The sequence below is a fragment of the Larimichthys crocea genome, chromosome XXII (assembly GCF_000972845.2).
Source record: "Larimichthys crocea isolate SSNF chromosome XXII, L_crocea_2.0, whole genome shotgun sequence".
NCBI lineage: Eukaryota > Metazoa > Chordata > Actinopteri > Sciaenidae > Larimichthys > Larimichthys crocea.
Genome location: NC_040032.1, coordinates 12,124,674 through 12,147,880, shown reverse-complemented (window position 1 = coordinate 12,147,880; position 23,207 = coordinate 12,124,674). Strand labels below are relative to the sequence as shown.

At 41.8% G+C, this 23,207-nt stretch overlaps 1 protein-coding gene across 3 annotated transcripts in view; it reads right to left on the bottom strand.

Moving 5' to 3' along the window:
• Nucleotides 1-8,008, bottom strand: part of dscama (Down syndrome cell adhesion molecule a) — an 82,366-nt gene extending 74,358 nt beyond the window's left edge. For all 3 annotated transcript variants that reach the window (XM_027273835.1, XM_027273837.1, XM_027273836.1), the window contains exon 1: nucleotides 7,793-8,008. In XM_027273835.1, coding sequence (XP_027129636.1) covers nucleotides 7,793-7,835 — 43 coding nt within the window. In that variant the 5' untranslated portion in view covers nucleotides 7,836-8,008. The remainder of the gene's footprint in view (nucleotides 1-7,792) is intronic.
• Between the last annotated feature and the right edge of the window lie 15,199 nt (nucleotides 8,009-23,207).

Sequence of the window (23,207 nt, the reverse complement as noted above, 5' to 3'; positions counted from 1 at the left end):
TTTACTCACATTGATTTACAGGCTTTGTAGAGATGAACGCAGAATAGATTTGCTTACAACTTAATAACGACGGAGCTTAATATGCAATGCATAAGCGAGTAATTACAGAAAAATCTCATACGGTTTAATTACCTCACAATGAATAAACAGAATAGTGTTGCCCCGAATCACTTATCACAATAAAAGCTGCAATATTTTTTAATGTGTTTCTTTCATTAACTCCATGATAAGCTACGACAGGAAGAGATTTTGCTTCACTGCCGCGTCGGTTTTTGCATCGTCTCAGTGCGGTGAAAACAAAAGCCGCTCGCAGGAGAGAAACAAAGAGGCGAAACAAGCTGGCGGTTGACGGTGGTGGAGGGCAAATCAAAGTCCTGGGGTTAAATGGGATTGTGGGTCAGATGACTAGACATCGTTGCCTTTCCGCTCACAGCCATCCCTCCCATGCCTCGGAAAAATATCAACCCTCCAACCAACACTCCCTCCCCTTCATCCATCCCTCCCTCCAACAGCCCTCCATTTGCCTCAAAGGCGAGAGTATTTCATCGTCGGTGACCCCGCTGCAGGAGAGTCCTCCCTTATTATTGCTACTATGCAAACACTTAGTGAGCAGATCTATTACGTGGATCTGTGTGCGATTTTCAAAGTCTTGACTCAACCTTTTTTTCAACTCTTTAAAAGACTGAAATCACGGCACAGTCACACCTTGTGATGCCACATTGAATCCTATAGTGGGCATATAATATAGGACCCCCCCTCATTATTTAGTCCTACAGGAGCTTGTCTATACAGCACTATTATAAATCACCCTGATGGATACACAGTCAATTGAGAGTAACAGAGACAGGCAATGGCTGAGAAAATGGCAGCGATCTGCATTAGAGCCGCACTCAATCTGCACACGGACGGGAGCGATCCTTTATTAATCATCGTGTTTTCAGTGATTACTCGACCACAGTACATCAAAAAACAGGGTTTCATTCATGTTCATATAACCACCTCCTAACGCATCCTTACATACATCCCCTCCCCGTCCTATACCTGGATTGCGTGAATCAGGCAGCCTCGCCTGGTGACAAGGCGCTCTCTCTGCAAATACTGCCAGGCAGCTAAAACACATATGAACGTATTCAGAGCGTTTAGTGCCTGGGATTAATCAAATTATAATTTAATCATCTGATCAAACAGCAATTAGCATAATCACTTCTGGGTGAGGCCTGATAGAGCGGAGACTGGAGCGGAAAGAAGCTGGGGGCTAGCAACACTTTAATGAAACATTCGGCAGAATGTTTGAAAATGTTACACATTTCAGGCTACAGGAACAGAGCTGGATTTTGAATGCTAATCAGCACAGTTTGCTTAGGCCTAATGAATATGTCCAGCCACGGGGGAAGAGAGCGCCAGTGAGGTCCTGATTTTAGAGTTTCTTGTAGGTGATGTCTTTAATGGTTTTAACAGTCAGCTTTAATTCACGCACAAAAAAAGAAAGCATTGTTACGATGATAATGTTATTGTATTTTTATTCTAGCAGTCCCGCGTCACCTCCACCTCGTTTTGTTCCAAAAAAACTGCAGCACTGGGGATCAGACCGCTCCAGAGTCTTGGCTTCAAAATGTACCGAGCTTCCAGTAATTACATTGTGCATATCTTGATTGAAGCCTTTTGTCCCTGTTTATTATGTGTCCTTTTGTCAGATAAGTTCAATGTAAAAAAAAAAAAAAAAGCAATCAACGCACATAAAAGGTTCAATATTAACATTTGCCAAAGCACCAAGAAAGTCTGCGAGGTAGAAAAGGGTTAAAGCAACTAACATTTGTAAGATTAAGGGGAAAAAATTACAGTGTGGTTAAATACTTAAATGTCAATCTGAACTGTTTGTTCTGATTCGGACTAAATGTTTCCAATAAACATAAAATTATTATTGCAAACTTCCTCTTCCTACAATATTTGTTGCCTCTCCCTTTAATATCTTCATCATCAGTTCTCTGATCAGTTCACAAACTTCCCAAGCTCTGTCTCAGTGGAGTCCATAACCAAAGCATGGAAATGCCGTACAGCAGATACAACATGTATAATCTGCTGAGGTCAGTCTAAATGACCACTACATCTCACAGAGGCTCCTCTGCCATGAATAGTTACAATGGGTCATTTTAGCTGAGCTCACTGAACAGAGAACGTCACCATCTGTTTCATAATTTTATCCAATTGAAAAATATAATTAGCCTGCTGGTACAAATTTAGGCAATGAGCAAAAAAAAAAAGGGCAGCGATCGGGGCCTTTTCTTACGGAGCGGGCCCGAGCACAACTTGGCTTACGTCTTGCTGTACCTGAGCGGCCTCAGCATTAACCTACTGCCCCATTTTATAATGAAAGCCTAGAGACACAAACAACAACAACAACTAATTGTCATCTCGTTACGTCACCAGCCCAGTTAGCAGATGTTAAAAAAACACTGTCTTTATATAGTTTCGTTACCCATACTGTGTCACTGTCCCATTGTACTTTCATTCATGCAATACTATTTCGTAAGAACTCACGTTATGCAAAACATAAAAGGAATCTGACTAAATTGTAGTGATGCATCATCGTTCAAATAGAACATGTCAAACTTTCTGGCTTTAAATACAAATCCAGTCAAGTAATTAACAAATTAAAGACCTGTAATCTTTGATTGTGACATCCATGCGGAGCGGCAGATGTATATGAATGCCAGATTTCGGCAAACAACGTTCATTTCAGTCTATAAAACATTCACAAGCTTGGAAGTCTTTAACAGCCGTCGTAGTTTCTGGATTTCTAATGACCGCAGAGGATTTTTCTACCCCAATTGCCTTGACCTTATTAAATCCAACTTCATTTTTTTTTGTGACGTTTATCACCACACTGTTCGCATGTCAGTTGCGTCACAGATTGTCGGCAGTAAAAAGCACTGTTCTAACATCAAGTACAAAAAGGCTAAATCAACTTCTATCAATTAAGAGCACAAAGCCATGCACTGTAACAAGAAAAATTATAAAGTGCAAGTCGTGTCTTTCTCTGATTTAAAGGCTGTTGAGTCTTAATCAGTGCTGATAAATTGAAAGGGCCTAAAATAGCTGCATGGAAAAGCTGATTCGATATGATTCTTTGAGCTTTAGATACCACATAACACAAGCTGGCTCTGTGTCCCTCTCCCCCCACCTCTCTGTCTTTCTGCCTCACTACACACTATCATCTCCTTAAGCATTCTGGTCTGGGTTAAATGAAACCTTTAACAGTTCAATGTGCATCCATTAACATATGCTTGAGTCTACTCATGTCTGAACGGCAAAGCTAAGGCGAAAGGCCGCACACACAGCGGAAAGACACAAAAATCTTGACCCCATGGCGCTGACGAATCCTGACGTGATTGGCGAGTGCGTGAAAACAGCCGATATCAAGCTTTATGCAAAAAAAATCTCCTTAAATATGCACGAAACCTTTTAAAATGCTTGAAAATATAAAGTCAAGAAAGAATCAAAGCTCTGACCTAAATTCAAACAATCAGAATAAATGAGCGTCACATTGTTTCGTCAAATTACTTTGTGTATGTGTCGTTTTCTAAAGGGAAAGGGTCTTCCATAGTCCAATATAACCTGAAATATCATTATTATATCAATATAATAACTTTTTCTAAGCCTCTTTCTGTTACTATACAGTATTCTAGCGAAGAAATATCCATCTCTGGTGATTATAAATCATCATAACATCAAAATGTGGATTAAACACATGTATTAAAATGTTACCACTCTCAAAAATACTGTAAATACAGAAGCTCTGGTCAGAACTAAAACACAGAAAGACATAAATGTTACTTAAAGTTGTCATTTCCGGTGGCCTACATTCTTTTGGTAGGCGTATTGATATTAATGTGCGACTGAGGAGCTGAGCTCAGTTGTTGTTGTTGCTGATATGTCTGTTGCTCTGACTCTGTCAAGCCGTCCTGGCTCTATGTGAAGTGACAGATGTATACCAAAAGACACCAGTCTGCACAGACCTAGTTTGGCCCACTGGCCTTAATGTGACCTCTCTCTAAAGCAACCATGTTTTGACTGTGGATAATTGATCAAAAATAATAGTACAAGCTTGGAACTTGATATGCATCAAAATCACTCACGCTGCTTTTAAAAGACTGGACGAATATTTTACTCGAGCGTAAAAGAAGATCAAAAAAGATTCTGTAGATAGAAATGTAACGTCGTATCTATGCAAGTCTGATGAAATCATACTGTATACATCTAAACATGAAACATAACTGTTACCTAGAGTGTTGTTGAACAAAGTGCAGAACTGAATGGTTAGTTTTAGGCAACAGGAACATTTTAGTTACGTTGTGAGTTTTGTTACATTTTAATAAAGTAAATTTGGCCTTTAGGTCAATTCTGACATTAACATTTAACCAAATCTACAAACATAACCATAAAAACGGAATGATGTCTTTATGCGTTATATCTTCCTTGCAGACCTTGCATCTTCTCTCCGTGCTTGATTTATTATAATCTCTATCCTTAGCAGGGTTAATATGGTGCCTTATAGGCCTGATCAAAATGAACACTAACCGCTGATGACAGCTATTCAGACACTTCCCTATGTTCAGTCTGTTGCTATGATGATCTGAATCAGAGCACGGCGTAGAACCAAAGTGTATTCTGCTCCTGCATTAATCATGTTCAATCAAGTCTGGATTAAGTCATAAAAAAAAATGCTTATGTTTTAATAAGCGAGTGTGCCTTTTTTTTTTTTCCCCGGCAGTCCCTCGCCGTCCTAAACTGAAAGCTAAAAATACACATGCACCGAGTAATACTAAGAGCCAATTGAGGAGCTTCGCTGTATATTTACACAGCTTATTAGTGTCCAATTGAGCATGTGTCAGATTTCCCCCCCTGGCGTAGCTGAGCAAAAACAACATTATGCCATTTACCCAATTTTATCTCTTCATAACTGGAATATGTTGTTCCCATTCCATTTAGATTTTAATAGACACTTCTGCAAGAGCACTTTAAAAGCTCAAGTACCACCGAAGTGAACTCTACAGCAGATTTTACTCTCCACAGCGGTGAATTGTTTATATCTACTGTAGATGAGCTTGCAAATGTATCCTCAAATTGGCGAACGGCAATTCAGAGCAAAATGGAGTTTGTACAGTTGATACGATTCATAAATGACCGCTGCACTACTCGAGCTGCTGTCGTGGTCTTTTAAATATGTATTCTGAGAGCAGGCGACGCAAATATCAATATCGTAAAAGGATAACCTGAACAGACGAAAATCAATTTAAGCATTCGAGCAATTAAAGATCAAATATTCAAATGAAATGTGACTCCCATAGCTGCTATCAGTCGAGACTGACATGCTGAAATCCATCAGGAAGCATTGCCAGGGTCACCTGAGCAGAGTGCAGTGTTGCTCGAGCCCGAAGCCCACACTGCAGCAACACTCATTACCCAGGTCTCCATAGAGACAACCTCAGCAGCCTGTACTGGACCAGAGCCCTAAAAGCCTTTATTTCAGGAAGCTACATCTCTCTGTCCAGAAGAGGTGCAAAATGTACGATTCTGATGGAAGCTGCTCATTAAGGCTAATCTTCGCAGGTCTGTTCGAGGGAAGGGGGGGGGGACAAATGTGCATCAGAAAGAATATACCGTCTAAGATCAACAATCACGGCCCTTTTTATTCTGCCTGCAGCCAATTTAGCACGGTGCAGCCAGAAGCAAAATACAAAAGAGAGGACTGTCATAATGCACGCTGAGTAATTCGAATTTCTGCCACAAAAAATCTGAATCTTTGAATCAATAGAAAAAGGTCAGAGTCAAATGAACCGAGTCTGTCGATATGAATGGCAACGCATCAGCAGCGACCACAAACGTAGCATTCATCACAATCACAAGTGCTGTTTGCTGCCATTCAAAGTTTCCATGTAGATGTCTCTAGCAGCAGCCATTTTGCAAACGCTGTTGCCTGGACCAAAGAGACTGGAGAGGGGGGGGGGGGACGTAAAAAAAAAAAGCCATTCAAAAGCAAAGCGATAGATTGTCCTCAGCAAACAGAGATTTCAGCACAGCATTGAGCGAGATCTGAAACGGACATCAGCGTCCTTCTGTTTCTCCAAAAATCGTCTTGCTTCACTCACAGAACGGAGGCTTAGCTACAGCACAGTCACTGCTTTTACTCCATTCCCTCCTATAAATAACCGCTGCCTTCATTGAACCCTTCAGTATGGCCACAAAATGGTTTTCCTGTCATCTTTGCTTGACGCATCGCCCTCCACTCTCAGTTTACATTGTGTCCACTTTGGATTTTTTTTTTTAACCCCTTTCCCTCCGTCTGCCTTTCAAAATCATCTTCTAAAATACCCCCCTTTTTTATTTTCCGAGCTGATTTCTGCCCCCCAACAAACGCACATCCCACCCCTTTACCCCACAGCCCCCTTGTCCTCCCCGTTGCCCCCCCTTCCTCACACACCCTTCTTGTATTCGCTGTAAAAAAAAAAAAAAATCAGTCACCTTTAGTGCAAAAAAAAGAAACACAATTGCTACTTATCAAACCCAATTTTTAGGAATTCGCCGCGAACAAAATAGGATCTGGATGCATTTTGCAAGACGTGCACTTGGGCAAGGGTGATAAGGGCTTGTCTCTTTTTTTTTTCCCAATCCAAAATGACTCCATGTCTGTGCTTCTAATATGGCGGGTGCAATGCCAGAAAAAAAAAGCACAGCCAACCTATTTAATCCTTTTTCTTGAAGATACTCGATAGATCTAACCGGAAGCGCACAAACATGCATTGATTTGTTTGATTGAGTCATTTAATTCAATACTTATAAAATAATAATAAAAAAAATATATTTATTTAGACTGAAGCATGCAAGGAAATTGATTTTTCATCAACGTATACGTGCTGGTTTGTGGAGTGGATTCCTGAATTAAATCTCGTGTCTATGAAGAAATAATTTCAGCTTCATTATGTAAATAAGTGTTCTGTTCGAATGCAATTCACTAGGCGGGTTTAGGATTTAAACAAACACATGGTGAATACACCAGGTAAACATGCAAATGTGTTGCAACTAAATTATTTGCTAAAAGATCATTTTTCCAGGAGCCATGTGTGTGGAAAAAAAAAGATTCAAAACTGCTAAATTTGCACATTAAGTATGTAAAAAAAAAATGATGCACCCAGACTGAGGCCCAATGCAGTTTGATGAGAGACAATACATAGTGCTTTATGATGGAGACTGAGGATGGAACTGATTAATTAGAAGATTTAATTGAAGGCCTGGATTTTCCTACAAATTTATTGAATGAAAAACTAAACTAAAATAAAGATTTAGATGCCTTGCTCCTGCATGCAGCACAGGCTGCACCTATCACTCAACCTACATTTCCCCTCTCACACACACACACACACACACTGTCTCTCTCCATTTGATAAAAGGCTGATCTTAAACGTTGACAATGCATCAGTGCTTAAACTTAAACTCTATAAAAGGTTAATGTTGATGTAACTATCAAACCAGCACCCCCTCCCCTCCTCCTCCTCCTCCTCCTCAAACCCCCCCACTGCCTGTGTCAGGACATAGCAACAGCCTGTTCTTCCGTTCAATTTCCCAGGACACACACACACACTCACACACACACACACACACACTCACACACACAAATCAATATCTTCAATGTGGAAATGTTTGCATATGGTTTAAGATATTATTTGTATAGTCAACCCGGCGGGATAAACAACACAAACTTGGAAGTTTAAACGTGCACAAATGCATCACCTACCATTCAAGATGCACTGGGAAAAGATGAGAGCCAATATCCACATGCCCCGCTCCGTTCAATATCCAAGCTTATGCTTTTTTCTTTTTCTCTCCCCGCGCACTCTTTCTTCTTGTTATTTTTCTTCCTTTTATTTCTTCAACAAGTCAATTGCAATGAAAGAAAAGGGAGCTTGCAAATCTCTCTCTCTCTCTCTCTCTCTCTCTCTCTCCCTTCCTGTCTCTCTCTCTCTCTCTCCCTCTCTTTCTCTCAATCCTTCACGTTGGGGAAGAAGATGAAGAAGAGGAGGAGGTTTGAGCTTCTCCCTGCTGCTGCTGCTGCTGCTGCTGATTGTCTCCTGGTACGGCGGGAGATATAGTGTATGATCCACAACTGTGCGTCTCCCCCCTTCTTCTTTTTTTTTCTTGGACTGACCGCACCGCACCGCGCGGGGCCTCAGTGCAGCCGTCCCCCCGTGTCGGAGCGCTGCTCTGCGTGGAACATGAGGGAGCTCGGCTCGGCGCGCTCCGGTCCAGGTGAGCTGTGCCGCTGCTGCTGCTGCTGCTGCTGCTGCTGAGTCAGAGGCTGGAGACGCATAGGACAAACTGCCTATGCGCACACCCAACTCCACGGTTAAACAATTAAAACAAACAAAACCAAAAATAAAAAAATAAAAACCCAAAAGGCTCCAAAATCGGACAGAAGAAAAAAGAATCAATAAATAATAAATAAATAAATTAGAAAGTCTATGCACTGGAAACAGCCCGACGTGTCATCTCAGGTGCGCGGAAAAAAAAATGCGTAAAAGTTGGATTTTTTTTCGAGGATTAAAGAGCGCATGGAGTTGATTGTTAGCTGCGCTGGAAACTCATTCTCTCTTCGCCGCCTCTCTCCGTCCGGCGAGCAACAAGCACACGCATCTTCCCCCCGCAGCCGCACACACAAACTGCGCACACTAGGTCCCTGCGCTTAAAACCTGCCCTGCCTCAGAGCACTGTGGAATAAACCCTCGCCTCCTTCTCCGCAGCCGCTTTTCTCCCTCTCCATTGCCTTAAAGGTGCAGGGGTGGGGTGGGTTGGAGGGGGGGTGGTGGTGGTGGTGGTGGTTGGAGATGGAGAGAGAGAGAGAGAGAGAGAGAGAGAGAGAGAGAGAGAGAGAGAGAAGGGGGTGCGCACAGCTGAGCCTCTGAAAGAGCGTTTTAAAAAATAAAAAATAAAAACTCTTTTTGTTTTATCACAGAGAAAGACGGATCACGGTGTCCCAACTCAAGAAGAAGCAAAACTGCTTAAATTAACATAAGCAGGAGAGAATGAGCCCATGCAGGACATCCACCTATGGTTTGCCGGCACTGCTGTGGTGTAGCAAGGCTGGAGGATGGATGCTGAGGAAGGGAGGGAGGGAGAGGGAGTGATGTAGGCTACACCTGACTGGATACTATGTAGGCATTTGGTGAGGGTAAAAAAAAAAAAAAATAAATTATCTTAATTGGAGGAGAACAGATCCTGTCTTTTAATGTGTTTTCTGGATAATTTATGAGCCCCGGGGGCATTTTGGGGGGGTTCCTGCCAGCCTCACTCCTGCATTCATTAATTGACCTTGACAAATATAAGCAGCGACCCCCCCAATGCACCAGGGGGCATCAAACGGCGGCCATGTCAGGCATCCACAGCCCCCTGCACGACTTCACCTCCGTTCAAGCCACACGGGAGGAGGACGAGGAGGAGGCTGTGGATTAATATGTGAAAACAAAAGCAAACATGCACCGTGCTGAATTTTATTTCACTTGAAATGATGAGGTCCAACCTCCATGTTAATATATAACAATGAACCTGCAAATGTCAGCCGGTTGTATTTCTATTATTTTGTCTATCTAAAGAGACACGGGGGAAGCAGGCTGAGGATAAATGTTTCATTTTGAATCTTTGGGTGAGCAAACATCCACGTTACGTGTTTCAGGCATGCTGTTGTGATAAGAAAGTCACATTTGCATTACGTGCAGAACGTGGAATGATTCTGAAGGCGGTGACACAATGGTAACTGCGCTGACATCCGCTGCCATGCGACTGTTTGAATTTAGTGTGGCCCATTTATGTTCAAATACTGTAGCAGACGAGCCAGGCTTTAGCCCTCCGCCCAGATACAGTGCCTGTCTCTTAGACTTAGCATCCACATCAGACCTGCAACATGAACATGCTATGCACCAGGAATACAGGACCTGTCACCGCCTGTCTGGCCTCTGCATGTGCTTCCAGCCAGGCATCCCCCAAAATAAAACACATCATTATCACTGACTCCAACCATCCAAACCAGTATGGCAGGGAGGAAAACATGCGCTATTCCTCACACATCGAATACAAAGTATTTTTTTTGTTTGTGTTGAATTTGCCTAATCCCCCTCCCTGTCAGTCTCATTGGCTCCAAGCAGTGAGGGGGTTTGTTGTTCTCCCAGTTCTGGTGTTGTGTTCATTCTAATGTGCACGCCTCCTCTTCCTCTATTTGCCACTGTACAGCGCTGGTCTGCAGCCTGGCACTCTCAACACCCCACTACCCTTTTCAAATGGATTATTATTAGAAACCATAGCGTACAACATATTTTGCTCCAGTTGCAGGCAGCTACAGTACCCACTGAGACTGCCTGCGAAGACGTATGAGGGGACTCATTAGATAAACTGGCTTACACATCAACACCTACTGATATTTAAATGTGCAGTGTAGTGTGTCGTTCCTGTCATGTTTGTGCTATACTTTCAAATCGTCACTTTTTTTTGCAAGTCACAGAAATTTGCTTAAAGGCTGAATTCATCTTGCAAAATCCAGATAGACATATTTAAAAGAATGAGCAACCAACTAATGTCACCTGTTTACAACAGAAACAGTGGCTGTTTTGCGTTGTCGACTACCAATTAACTTGGCACTGACCCCTTTTTCTCACCAGTCTCAATGATTTGTTGCCTTTTTGTTGTCGTCCGTCCAATCATTTAGCCATATGGTAAACGATTCTCTTCGGAGATTGGATTAAAATCACCGGCTTGCACGGCCATAAAGAGCTCAATCCCTGTTTCTCTAATCCTCACTTCAACTCCATGATATGTTGTGAGGTTATGATCAAATCAAAAAGGGTATTATCCTCTTTAAACTCCTTCTGTTATTTAAACGTTAAACCCTCGCAGACATTTCAGGCACTGATAAACGACGGTGCCGTGCAATAAATCTGAGACAAAAAGTTTTAAACTGCTGTAACAGTGAGATTTAGGGAGATTTATTGGCAGAATATTGATGGATTTCATTAGTGTTTAATCACCTGAAAACAAGAATCGTTGTGTTTTCGTTCCCTTAGAATAAGTCCTTTATATCTACAGAGAGCGGGTGCTCTTCAACAGAGTTGGTTGAACTTCCATGTTTTACAGTAAGCCAGAGCAGAAAAACCCACTAGCTCTGGCGAGTATGAGGTGAGGAGTATTCAACTGGTTGTGATCTGTACCCTCACCACTAGATGTCACTACATACATCATTCTCCTACATATTCAACCTTTAAAGCGAGATAACATGGATTGTTTCAGAGTACAAAATCAGGTGTCCATTTGTTAGGATTATATGTTTTATATGATACTGTATGATATAACTAGCATCAAGTATCAAGCAAATGCAACAACACAAGACATAGCAGTCAGGTAATATTATTTACTAGTCCAACAGCAAGACGCCCAGCGTCTGCTTTCAGCCTTTTGTTTCACCGAGCTCTCAGATTTACTCTTGTCCAACAACTTCTTGCTTGCTTACTCTCTCGATTTCTCTTCTTAGCTTCCTCCATCTACGTCTTCAGTCTTTCTACCTCTACCATTATGTCCACAGAGTTACATTGCCCGCTTGCCCAGCTCCTGTTCTGGCACAACACAAGTGCACCCTTGTCTGCATTCCCCTAAAAAACCACCTGTTCTTGATGGTACAGAAACTCTCTCCTGGTGCTCTGAGCTCACAGTCCGGGCAGCCTGGCTAACAAAGTGAGCTTTATAAAAAAATGTTTCTTTATAAAAATGTGAAGCATTTAAATTGCGAGCACTGTAAGGTGTCATGTACTTCTCGTGGGTGATCGTACCCGGAGCACAAAGTTCCATAGCGCAAGAAGAATTGCAAGTGCTTCCAACTATGTGGTCACGCTGTTGAGGTATTTCAGTCTGAACCAAAGAGTTAGACCCAACGTCTTACTCCAAAGAGCCATGAAAAGATGTATCTGTGGATAGTACAGATCCTGTCATACACTGCTCATTAGCCTATAGTGATTTATCCAATGAAACATCTTAAACAGTTTACTAGAGGCCGGTAATGTAAGTGAAATGCGAGTATAACTGCTAGTCTGTACTCATTATTAAACACAGAGAGCAGAGCGAGGCCTATAAATACCTGACACGGTGCATATTGTGACAAACACTTGTCATGTGGGGAGTATCAAGGCTTGACCGAGAACACAACAGCTTACCTCTGCTGATAATTACTAGAGTTATAATAAGAGGAGCACAGATTAAGAAGAGTTATGAAGTCATGGATGGGTTAATATTAATATTCAGATGTTTAAAACTATGTGCTACTTGTATATTAATATCCTCTTTACTTCTGTTCCTCCGTGTGGTTTAGCTCGTTCGCAGTATAATGTATGTGTTTAACATGAAGCCAATATACAGTGGGGAATAATAATATCCATTAATCTTTACTACAAAGAGCCAGATTCCCCTCAAGGGAAACTTTTATGGCTCTTATTAACAAAATACTCTCAAGTACTTTGATTATATTCAAACAATAAAATCTGTCTGACAATGTCTTAAAGACGACCGGTGACGGCAGGTTCATCTCAATCAGCGACTCATAAGGAATAAAAGGAGCTTTGCTGCCTGGGTCAGGCTGCTGAATAATTCACACCATGTTATGAGGTAGAAATGGAGGAACAAGGAGTCTAACGTACATCCTGAGACCCTCATTTTATTAGATCATCTGTGAATCCTTCTCTCTGCACATAAATTCTGAACGGAACGTGAGACAAAGTCACAATTCAAGTTTAATGAGTCGACATGTCTCCGGAATAAAGAAATGGAGAAGTCGTGTTCCCTTTGAGAGTAATTCCTCGCCATTAGAGGGTGGAAAGTGCTGCGTCGGCCCCGCAGTGTGTAACATAAACTGATGGACTGATAGTAAGCAACAAAGAATTTAAAGGACAAATTCAGCATTGGATTTTCTTTAAACTGTTGATGTTTCCTCCAACTCTGTCATGGAGAACTGCCTGTTTCATGATACACGATGCATTTCTTTCAGCAAAACTCATCTCATCTCATCGACGGGCTTTCCGAACCGGTGTTTCTCAAACAGGGTTGCAACTTCTGCAGCTGCCAGATCATTTGTCTCTCGGAGAAAATAATAAACACAGAAACAAAAGGGCTGAAAGAATGGTTTCATCATCTGGGGACCACGAGTGTACAAAATGACATGGCAATCCATCCAATAGTTATTGACATATTCCAGGATTACCGTGCATGTTGATTGTGATACTGGTCGCGCCTTGAACCAGATGCAAAGTCTTCTCCTTTTTAGCTGCATGACTGATTAACTAAATGCCTGATGGAGCACTGGCTAACAAGGCTGAAAAACACAAATTTTCCCTCATTGGTTTCCATCATCGCCCTGCCTTATAGGGTAGTAAACAACTAAGTGGACAGAGGAGAGCTCCTTGATGGCCCACCTTAGTGGATCCATATATTGATTCCCCTCATTGACTACTTTGCATCTCACAGCTCAATGCTCCCCTGTCCAGCCCTGATTGAGTGGACAGCAGGGTCATCCAGAGGTAATTCGAGGATTTCAGGGCTTTTGATTTCACAACTTGTGATTCCGGGTCGCTTATTTAGACATAAATCGTAATCCTGATTTGTACACAACAGGATATTTTGATCCAGTTTCTTCCAGTTTCTAAGGAATACACGAACGATTTTCACCATATGTCAATAACTTCATCACTTTTTAAAAAAGGGAATTTTAAGTGTCCAATGCCGCTCAAAGCAAAATAATAAACAGCTGGGTATTACAATAAAAAGACGATTACATTTGAGCTTTGATATTTCTGATCTGTGTCATTTCAGCTCAGACCCAATACAAGCTAGACTTCATGTCCCTAGCTAACACAATGATGACGCTGTGAAAATATTTTAATCCTAATAAAAGCAACGTTCGTTTTGTCGCTCAATGCTTTTTCCAGGTTAGAAACCTCAAAACAGAATTACTTTGCTAAACCTTTTAACGTGCTTAAAGTGAAATTCTTCCTTCCTTTCCATGCATATTGTCTTGTGTACATTTAATAAGTTATATAATAAGTAATATAATCATTTATATAAGGTATCTTTAAATTTTTTTTGTGTTTTCACCAACAACATTTTTAGAATAGCCAGAAGTTGGAGGTCAGGTGACATTCACAGCCACGATTGCTGAAGATCAAAACATATTTTGTATTTTCTCAGAAGAGCTCAATAATAATGTCACCAGCGTATTGAATCATTCACATCATAGATGGCACAAGATTTTTTTTAATACTATTACTTGGCACTTTTTAGCGTGACCTCAAGTTATACAATATTCGATTCAAGGAAGCCACATTAGACCGTGACTTACAGTGAGTTTACCACAGCTCTGAGGCCTTGTTAGGAAAAAAATAAAAAAAATCTATGCTGAGACATGCTGGCTTTTTCTCTATGAATTCACTGAATTGTCTGGAGACATTTAGCTGCAAGGGGTTTTCCATAATTTGGTGCAATACAGCATTGGGATGAGTTCTGTATGTCCGTGCTGTTTGTGTACATTTCACTGTGACAGTGACACTGCACTGAGCAGAGATAATATGAGAAGCAAGAGGGACTTGCTGGTGGACTGTCATTCACAGAGCGGTAGTAAACATATTTGAGTTTGACTCTTCTGGTCCGTAACTGTCCAACATGGGGTGGCAGTGTTGCTTAGTAACCACAGCACATGACTGACCTTATCGGTGCGGTCATAAAAATGTATGAAGTCCTTTTATTCATTTTCCCTTCTCTCCTGTGCTCTCTCTCTCTCTCCACTTCCCCCCTCTCTCTCTCTACACACACACACACAGATACAGACAATTTAGATGAACACATCCGCATCCTATGCATTGTTCTTGTGTGTGTGTGTGTGTGTGAGAGAGGGAGAGGGTGGTAATGAAGGGCTATACCTGACACATGCCACAGACTGCATCAAGCAGCATGAAGGGAGTGAGGTGGTGCTGGTGCTGCTGGTGGTGCTGGTGGGGGGAGAGCATCCAGTGACAGGAAAATCAGCAGTCACAAGTCACACAGGAAAACAGCAGAGCAGCATCTCGCTGAAACAGTTTCATCATGCCACTAAGACCAAAAAAAAAAAACATGCACGGAAATGCAGATTTAAGAAACATAATGATATCTGGATTACGTGTTGTGTAACCTATGATCTGTTTTCAGTATCGCATCGCCGTGATCTACTTAGTTGACGTAAATCTGTCTAGTTTACAGTGTCTTAATCTGGGTTTAATCCCCAGAACATATTTATGGAACTGACAAAGTATTATGCAGTGGTGGCACCGGGTATGAGCGGGGCGCTGATGATTCCACACAGGACGTTAAGCGCCGCGTCTGTCAGCTCATTGACACAGTATCACAGCGACTGGCTTTCTTGCAAAGTGCTGCTCTGTTGTTCCCACAGGGAGCACAGATGTTAGCCTTGCTGTCGCCGCCGTCGCCATCGCCATCTTTTTTTTTTTTTTTTTTTTTTTGCCCTGACAACATCTGCACAGCTGTGTTTGTCGGCTGCCACGCACACAGGCGGGAGACGCCGCAAAACCCGCTCTTGAACTGTTGACAGCTAGGGGCAGGTCGGCACAGATGGCAGGAGGGATGGGGGGGGGGGGGGGGTGTCAGGGACTGGGTGGAGAGAGAAGGGTGGCAGGTAGAGACTGGGGCTCCCATCTGGCCTCGGTGCTGGCACTCTGCCCCGGGGCATCTTCAACGTTTACTCGACAGAAAGCCTGTCAGGAGTTGGAAGTCACCTTGCGCAAAACGTTGTACTCTCTGGGCGGTTTCACTGGAGTTGAAGGGAAGGTGGTGGTGGTGGTGGTGGCGGTGTTGAGGGGGGCAACAGTCTGAGCTAATTTCACCAGACAGTGGAAAGAAAAAAAAATAATGGGAACTAACTAAATGATCCCAAGGCAACAGTTCCAGTCTGATTCTGGTTAGGTTAGGTTATGCAGTCACAACAGTTTCAACTCATTAGCTGTTTTATACTCAGACAGACGCCTAAGAAGTTGGAAATGTGCGTCATGAACTGACAGAATAATGAGGGACAAATATGTGGACAGACATAATGAAAAAGCTCAATGCTCAGTCCTCGATTAACCTGGTTTGATTGGCTATTGGAAAAAAGTAATTGTCCTTGACTGACTGATCATGACCAGATACTTTATCATTACTGTAATGAGTTACTTCCACAAGCTATGTTTAACCTTTGGCAAATATATTTATGATTTTTATAGTCACGCTCATTGAATACGTCTTTATTCTGTCCATTTTCTGTAGCAGACCCCTCGAACATGTCACCAGTTCATCATCATGTTTATGAGCTATTCTCATAAGGTTAGCTGAAGTCAAGATGGATCAAGTGATCACTGTGTTAAGGACTGTATGTCCAGGACCCCCAAATGTAACAAGTTAGACTGAGATTTGGACAAAGAGGAAGATGAATTATTCCACAGCAAGAAAGAAAAATTTTTTGTACCCGATCATAAAACCTCAATATAAATCCAATGTCATGTGTAAGCACCAAATCATGACAAAAGTTATCTCATGACAATTTCAATACAGACACGGTCTAGACCGTTTTTACAGAGACCCAACAATGCCACTATGAGCAAGAACTTGGCGGCGTTGCCGAGGAAAAACTTCCTTTTAACAGGTAGAAACCTCAAGCAGAACCAAGCCCATTGGTGGACGGTCATGTTGGTGTTAATTTGAAATAATTTAAGGTTGTTCATTATACGGTTCTTCTACCCTCATGCTTTCCAATCCAAGATGATTTCAAGACGATGTCGTCGTGCCGGCTGCCCTGTAACCCTCCACAAAACCGCACCATCAGCCAGGAGAGGCTGACGGGGCAGACCTGCAGATCACAATGGCTGTTGACTGCAGCGTGGGGCATCGCCCGCCCGGTGGGGGGGCTTTGGGTTTGACCTGGACTGGCTGTCCAAGGCATGAGGCCAGCACAGAAGAAAATCGCTTTACGGATGGAGCATGTGGTCAGGTCATCTCTTCTCCTTCTCTTTACCCCCTTCACAGCTCCCCCCTTAATCCCGGACTGAAGCTCCCTTCCTCCCTCCTCCCCTGTATCCAGCAATTCACAGGGAAATGCCAACAGATGCCCAATGTCTAAGACAGGCATTATGTTCTTAGAGGATGTCCTGGTAATTCTGTTTTTTTGCCAGGCTACTGATTATTACCATGCTGTCTAGAGGCAGCACAGAGGACAACAGGTAGCCATCTCTGCCGGCTGGGTCACGTGCTGCTGCAGTCTATGCAAAACAGGATCTTCAAGACCCGGAGGGGACATATGTCTGTTTGTAGTATATGATTGAATGATGGGATTAAAATTCATGGAATAAATAAGACAGATAGACAAGCAGATGATTACATTGTGGTCGTTGTTATAAGCAATGATATCCTGGCATCGAGGGGATAACTAAATGGTATTGAGGGATATAAACGAGAATGCACCAACAGGAGCGTTTAGTCTTGTATTTTATAACATGTTACTCATCAAGAATTTAAAACTGGAGGAGCGGGACTTCTTTTGCTATAAGAAAATGTGTCAATCACGGCGACTCGGGGAGAAAGTGGTTTGTCAGACCCTGAGGGGGCCACACTGACCTAAATACAAAATTGTCAACAGCAATCCTACACTGACCAACCAAAGGAGAACACTGGGGACACAAACATTTAACTCTGCAAAGACCGGTTAACAAACCTCGACGGGGGAATCCACGTATCCAAAGGCTTAATCTTAATTTTTCATAGGATGAATTCGCTACCATGCCAGGGGAACTGCAACAGTACACAAAACAGGGTCGATGTTTTCTGAATGCAAAAAGCATGTTTTCATCTCCAGTAAATAAGATGGAGGAGAGCAGGTTGTCAGTAACTAGCTGGCTTCTTTGTAAATCCCTCTGTTGTTCCTCTTGTTTACTCGTCTTACAGCTTCAGACAGATGTTACTGTTATTGACGTATGTTTTTTTTGTTTGTTTTTTTACATCAACGGTGAAACGAGATTGTTAAGATTAAAGTTGAATCCTTCCAGTAAAGAGGATTTCTCTCCATTCAGCTCATCAGTGGTGCTCAAGTCACAGATGAGTCAGTGAGGACTGATGCCACCATGTGGTGAGCGGTGGAGACACAAATCCTGCTACATCAGGACTGGGATAAGATGCTATGTTTGCTGGTGTTAGTGTGTAGTTTGAAGCATTGTTAGACGTTTCCATTAAATGTCAACTTCTTCTACGGGAATAGACAAAACTAAGCATATATAATGAATTGGGGGGTGTTCACTGCATAAAATATTGTTTGGTATTTTAAAAAGTACATCTACTTAAGTACTACACCGATTTTTAAGGTACTTTAATGGAGTATTTCTATCTTATGCAATTTTATATTTGTTGTGTTATTATTGACTGATCAGTTTATTTGTTTGATTAATCCTGTAGTCTAAAAAAATGTCAGAAAATAATGAAAAATGATCATTACACGCTCCCAGAGCCATTAGAGACACACAAGTAATGTCGTAATAATATTTTTGGGGAGTTTAGATGTCTTATAATGACACAAGGAGGCTACATTCTACAATACACGTTAGGTTTTTAATATTTTTTTAGACTAGATTTGACTACTCTCAGTCTCCTTCATCAGGATAACATACATGGCACCAGATGGTACCATAATCAAACAGTTAAATCAAGAAATAAAATATGAAATGTTGTGAAAACAAAAGCACATTTAAGAAGCTGAGTCCGGGAAGTGTTTGTGTATGATAACTGATATTTCTAATTAATCTATTACCAAAATATTTGGCAAACCCATTGATTAATCAGCTTATCGTTTCAGCTCAATAAAATGCATGTATGAAATATGATGCACTGACTGAGCCACTGCAGTTCATGAAGTAGTTCTAATAAGCTAAAATCTGATTGCTTACACATTAATGCATCACTAATGTGTGCGCGTGTTTGTGCCAGCACTTACTTTTACATTAAATAATAATAAAAGGTTTCAATACCTCTTCCACCACTGGCAACATGTGTTGAAACCGATATATTAGGGTTGTCACGACTTAATTAAGATCAGCAGTTCATCGTTTGACAGCTGTCATTAACATTTTCATATTTCTCTTTTAAAAGATGAGATATGCGGTGTCAAGTGTGATGTAACAATTATAAGAGTTTACAATGACACTAGAGAAATGAGACTTGCAGATTATTGTAGAAAAAATAAAATCAATTAATCAATCAATCAATCAATGGAGATTTTCCTTCTCCAACTTTTGCGAATAGAATTTTCTATATGACCTTTGCTCTGTGTATAAAAGCTGTGCACACGAGTACATGTGTTGCGAGCTGGGCTGCACCCATAGCTCGATACTGGTTGACCTACAAAACCAGTGAGAGTGCTGATGTTCATCACAACCGCAGGACCCTGGTGTGTCGTAAAGACTCATGCTGATCTGAGAGTCTATGAGGCTTGACGCGTGACATCGACCTCACGAAAGAACAGGGGGGGGGAGAAAAATAAACACATAACTGCCCAGTAACAAGGGCTCTCTCCTCATTGGCTGCTCAAGAATGTTGCATTGATCATACTCTTTGTGCAAAAAATGACACATGTGCTTTTGATCCATGTACACACAGGCAGGATTACAGTAAAATGCTCACACGCAGCAGAGGCTTGTGAGCGTGCACGCACGGTCTGAGGCTTAGACGTGCACAAACACAAACACACACGCACACGCAATTACATGCACACACACAAAGTATGGGTGAGAACTAGGGCAGAACCGCACCAGTAAGCTTCTTTTTTACTTAAATATCCTCTGAGAATTCAGTTTTTTTTTCCTTACCCAAGATTAGCACTTAGCCCCTAGTAACAGTGCTGTCATTTTGTTGTTACACGTCACCCACCGGGGTTCATACTTTAGGTAAACACCTCTTTCCTCTTCTCTAATTTGCCTGATTTTGGCAACAAAATGTCATTTTTTGGGGGCTGAAATTTTACAGTCAATCTCACATTTTAAATAAAAATGTATATATATGATAGCAGCCTGAGAAGCAGGAGAATGTTTGGCTTGAAAAATGATTCGTCAACTATCCGAATAGTTGCCAAATATTCCTGTTGGACTGATCGATCAATCCACTCGTCATTCCAGCTCTAAAACAACCCGCTTCATTAATTAGATTAAGAGCTGTAATACCCCATAATCATCTTTATTCAAACTTTTACATTACCCACAGCATATTACACAGTTTATGTGTGGGATATTACTATAACGGGACATCTCTGGACAACCCTACTGACGCCGTGCTCACTGCAACCAATCAACCCGTCTATAGCTGTAAAAAATAAATCTTTGGGTGTCTTAGACTATCAAACGTGACAGAAAAAAGCAACGCTTAAGTAATCTTGTTATTAATAATCTTGTTTTTTTTTAGCGTATTAGTCTAGTAAACGTAAGATGAGGTTACGCTGCAAGAGAATGATGTTACTGACGTAATGATGCTCAGCATATAGCATAACACACACACACACACCTTAAACACACCACAGGTAAGTAACTGACACATCCAGGCTGTCACACACCGGTCAACATGAACCTTCAGGCCATCGTCTCCTGAGCTGGGCTAAAAGATGAATATACTGTTCTCACCAACGGAGACGCAGCACTCCGGAAGTGGGCCAAATGTGATCACATGCAAGACCGCCGAGCACCTCCCCTTTCATGTGTGCAACTCTGCCGCTACCCCTCAGCTGCAACAGTGAGTCTGGAGAGCTAATTTGGGGGATCTGGTGAAAAGACTGTTTGCTCAACACACCAGGGTTCCCACGCCTCATTTGAGAGGCAACAAGAAAAAAAAAGAAAAGGCAAATAGATGAAAGGCGGTCCCCACAGTTGGAGATGATGCACCAAGGGTCCTCTTGCTAAGCAGGCAGCTATTCAAATGAGTGGCTAATTGTGGCATCTGTTAACCCACTGAAGAGGTGTCAGTGCAGTATCATGGGTCTGTTAATTGGTACAAACAGGTAGCAGATGTAGGCTCCGAGATTGAGCATCTGCCATTTAGTGAGCCAACCTCCATGAGCAGTGATTAGACAGCCAAGCTGATGGAGGGAGATCAAAGAGGAGAGGAGAGGAGAGGAGAGGAGAGGAGAGGAGGCATCATCTTTGTCCCGTCTTAACGCATTTTTGCATCGTCCGTGCAAACTATCCGATAAACATTCAGCTGTGTAATAAAATTGGCCAACTATTTTGATTTATTGACAGCTGAGACTTTTGTTCAGGGCCTCACAAATGTTAGAGCATCTCCTCGAGGCTAAAATGCTTCTGAGAATCAGATCATTTATCAATAAATACCTATTAAGGGTGTGAAGAAATGCATTGGATCAATGACACAACATTTAGTGTGAAAAAAACCAACCCATAAATCCACACCAGGCTTAGATTATGCAGAAAAGAGTCAAGCTGATGAACCTGTCATGGTGACTTCTTACCAGCAGGTGGTACTAGTTGACTACTGGTAAAGAAACGTAAAGTAAAAAGATGCTTACTAAAGATCTGTCTGTCGAGAATTGACAGAGAGAATTTCGAAGAGAAGATATTTATTGATCGTTGTTCTTTCATGCAGCTTTGTCAGATCATCGCTTGTGCACTGAATTACACTGCGGAGCAGCTGTTTAGGTCAGAAAGTTGAAATAAAATGATTTCAAACATGGTCCATACTTGTGTTTATCTCGAAACAGCTGCATAATCCAGTGTGCACAGCAGTTCATAGCTCTGAACGTAGGATCATTCTTCTCTAACTGCTGCATTTCAATCCAAGTATTTAGCGTACGCGTGCTGTGACAGAAGATATCAACGATTCTCGGTGCACTGCTTCATTTAAATCTGCACACTTTCCTTCCAGACGGACAGAAAAGTTCAAACTTCAAGATCAACCTGAGTGTCGATGGTTGTAGCATAAAGGTAGATCCCTCTGTGGACATTTGGTATGCAGAGGTTGTCGTTGCCTGTCTCTCTCTCCATATGTGCATGCTGTTCACACACAGCAACACTGACACCTGCTGGCAAGTAATACTACCAAACTGACAATATTCGTAATACACAACACTTACAATAAACACAGAGCAACATATGGAAAAGATACAGAAACACTGAGCATTTCATATATACAGTTTTCTATCAGGTCGTGAGGTGAGGTAGATTTTCTTCATTCTCCATTAATAAGACATGCAACAATAGATCCTGTTTTACTGAATATCTTGTATCATGGTCAGACAAAATCAGACATTTTAAGACTCTATGAAGTTAACCAAAGCCTCTCAAGGAGAGATTTCCTGCTTGTCTCAGTTTTATATCATATTATAATTCATATCTGTGGGTTTATTGGAAGAAATCACCTTGGACTCACTGCTTTTTTCATTCAGGTTCGTTTCCGTCAGTGATGCTGATCTCGTCTCTTCACGATGGACCACTGCTTGCATCTCCCTCTCGGCTGGTTCATGGAAACATGATGGACAGAATGAAAGAAAGTCACACAGGTTTCATTTTGTTAAGTCCACTTCTAGTTTGATGCATTTTCTCATGTGTGCATACATACTTGCTTGATTAAATGTATTTTTGGGACAATGGAAGCATGTAAAATCACTCTTTTAATCACTCCTACAGACTTTTTTTTTTCCGCTGCAGGGATTTCGATGTGTCATAGCAGGAAATACATGCATGGTTAATGTGAAGTGATGCTATCAATAACACACCTGGGAGTTTCCTGCTATGCCAAAACGTCTGCACAGCACCACCCAGAGCCAGGTTCAATTAAAACACCTGTGTAAATATACTACACGTCAGTATAGTAGTATGACTTCACTTTTATGAATGAAGTGCTTACACCTTGGCAGAGGTGTTACACACACCTGTGGAGACAGACTCATGGTGGTGTGCTAGCTCGCTAACATTCATATTCACACACACTAACACACACTAACACACACTAACACACACCACCAGCTCACCTGTAAAATCTTAGTTTTAGTTGACAGTGTCAGTTCTGCCTTTCATTTCCAAGCTCACATCCTCTAGTTGGATTACAGACACCATGCACTC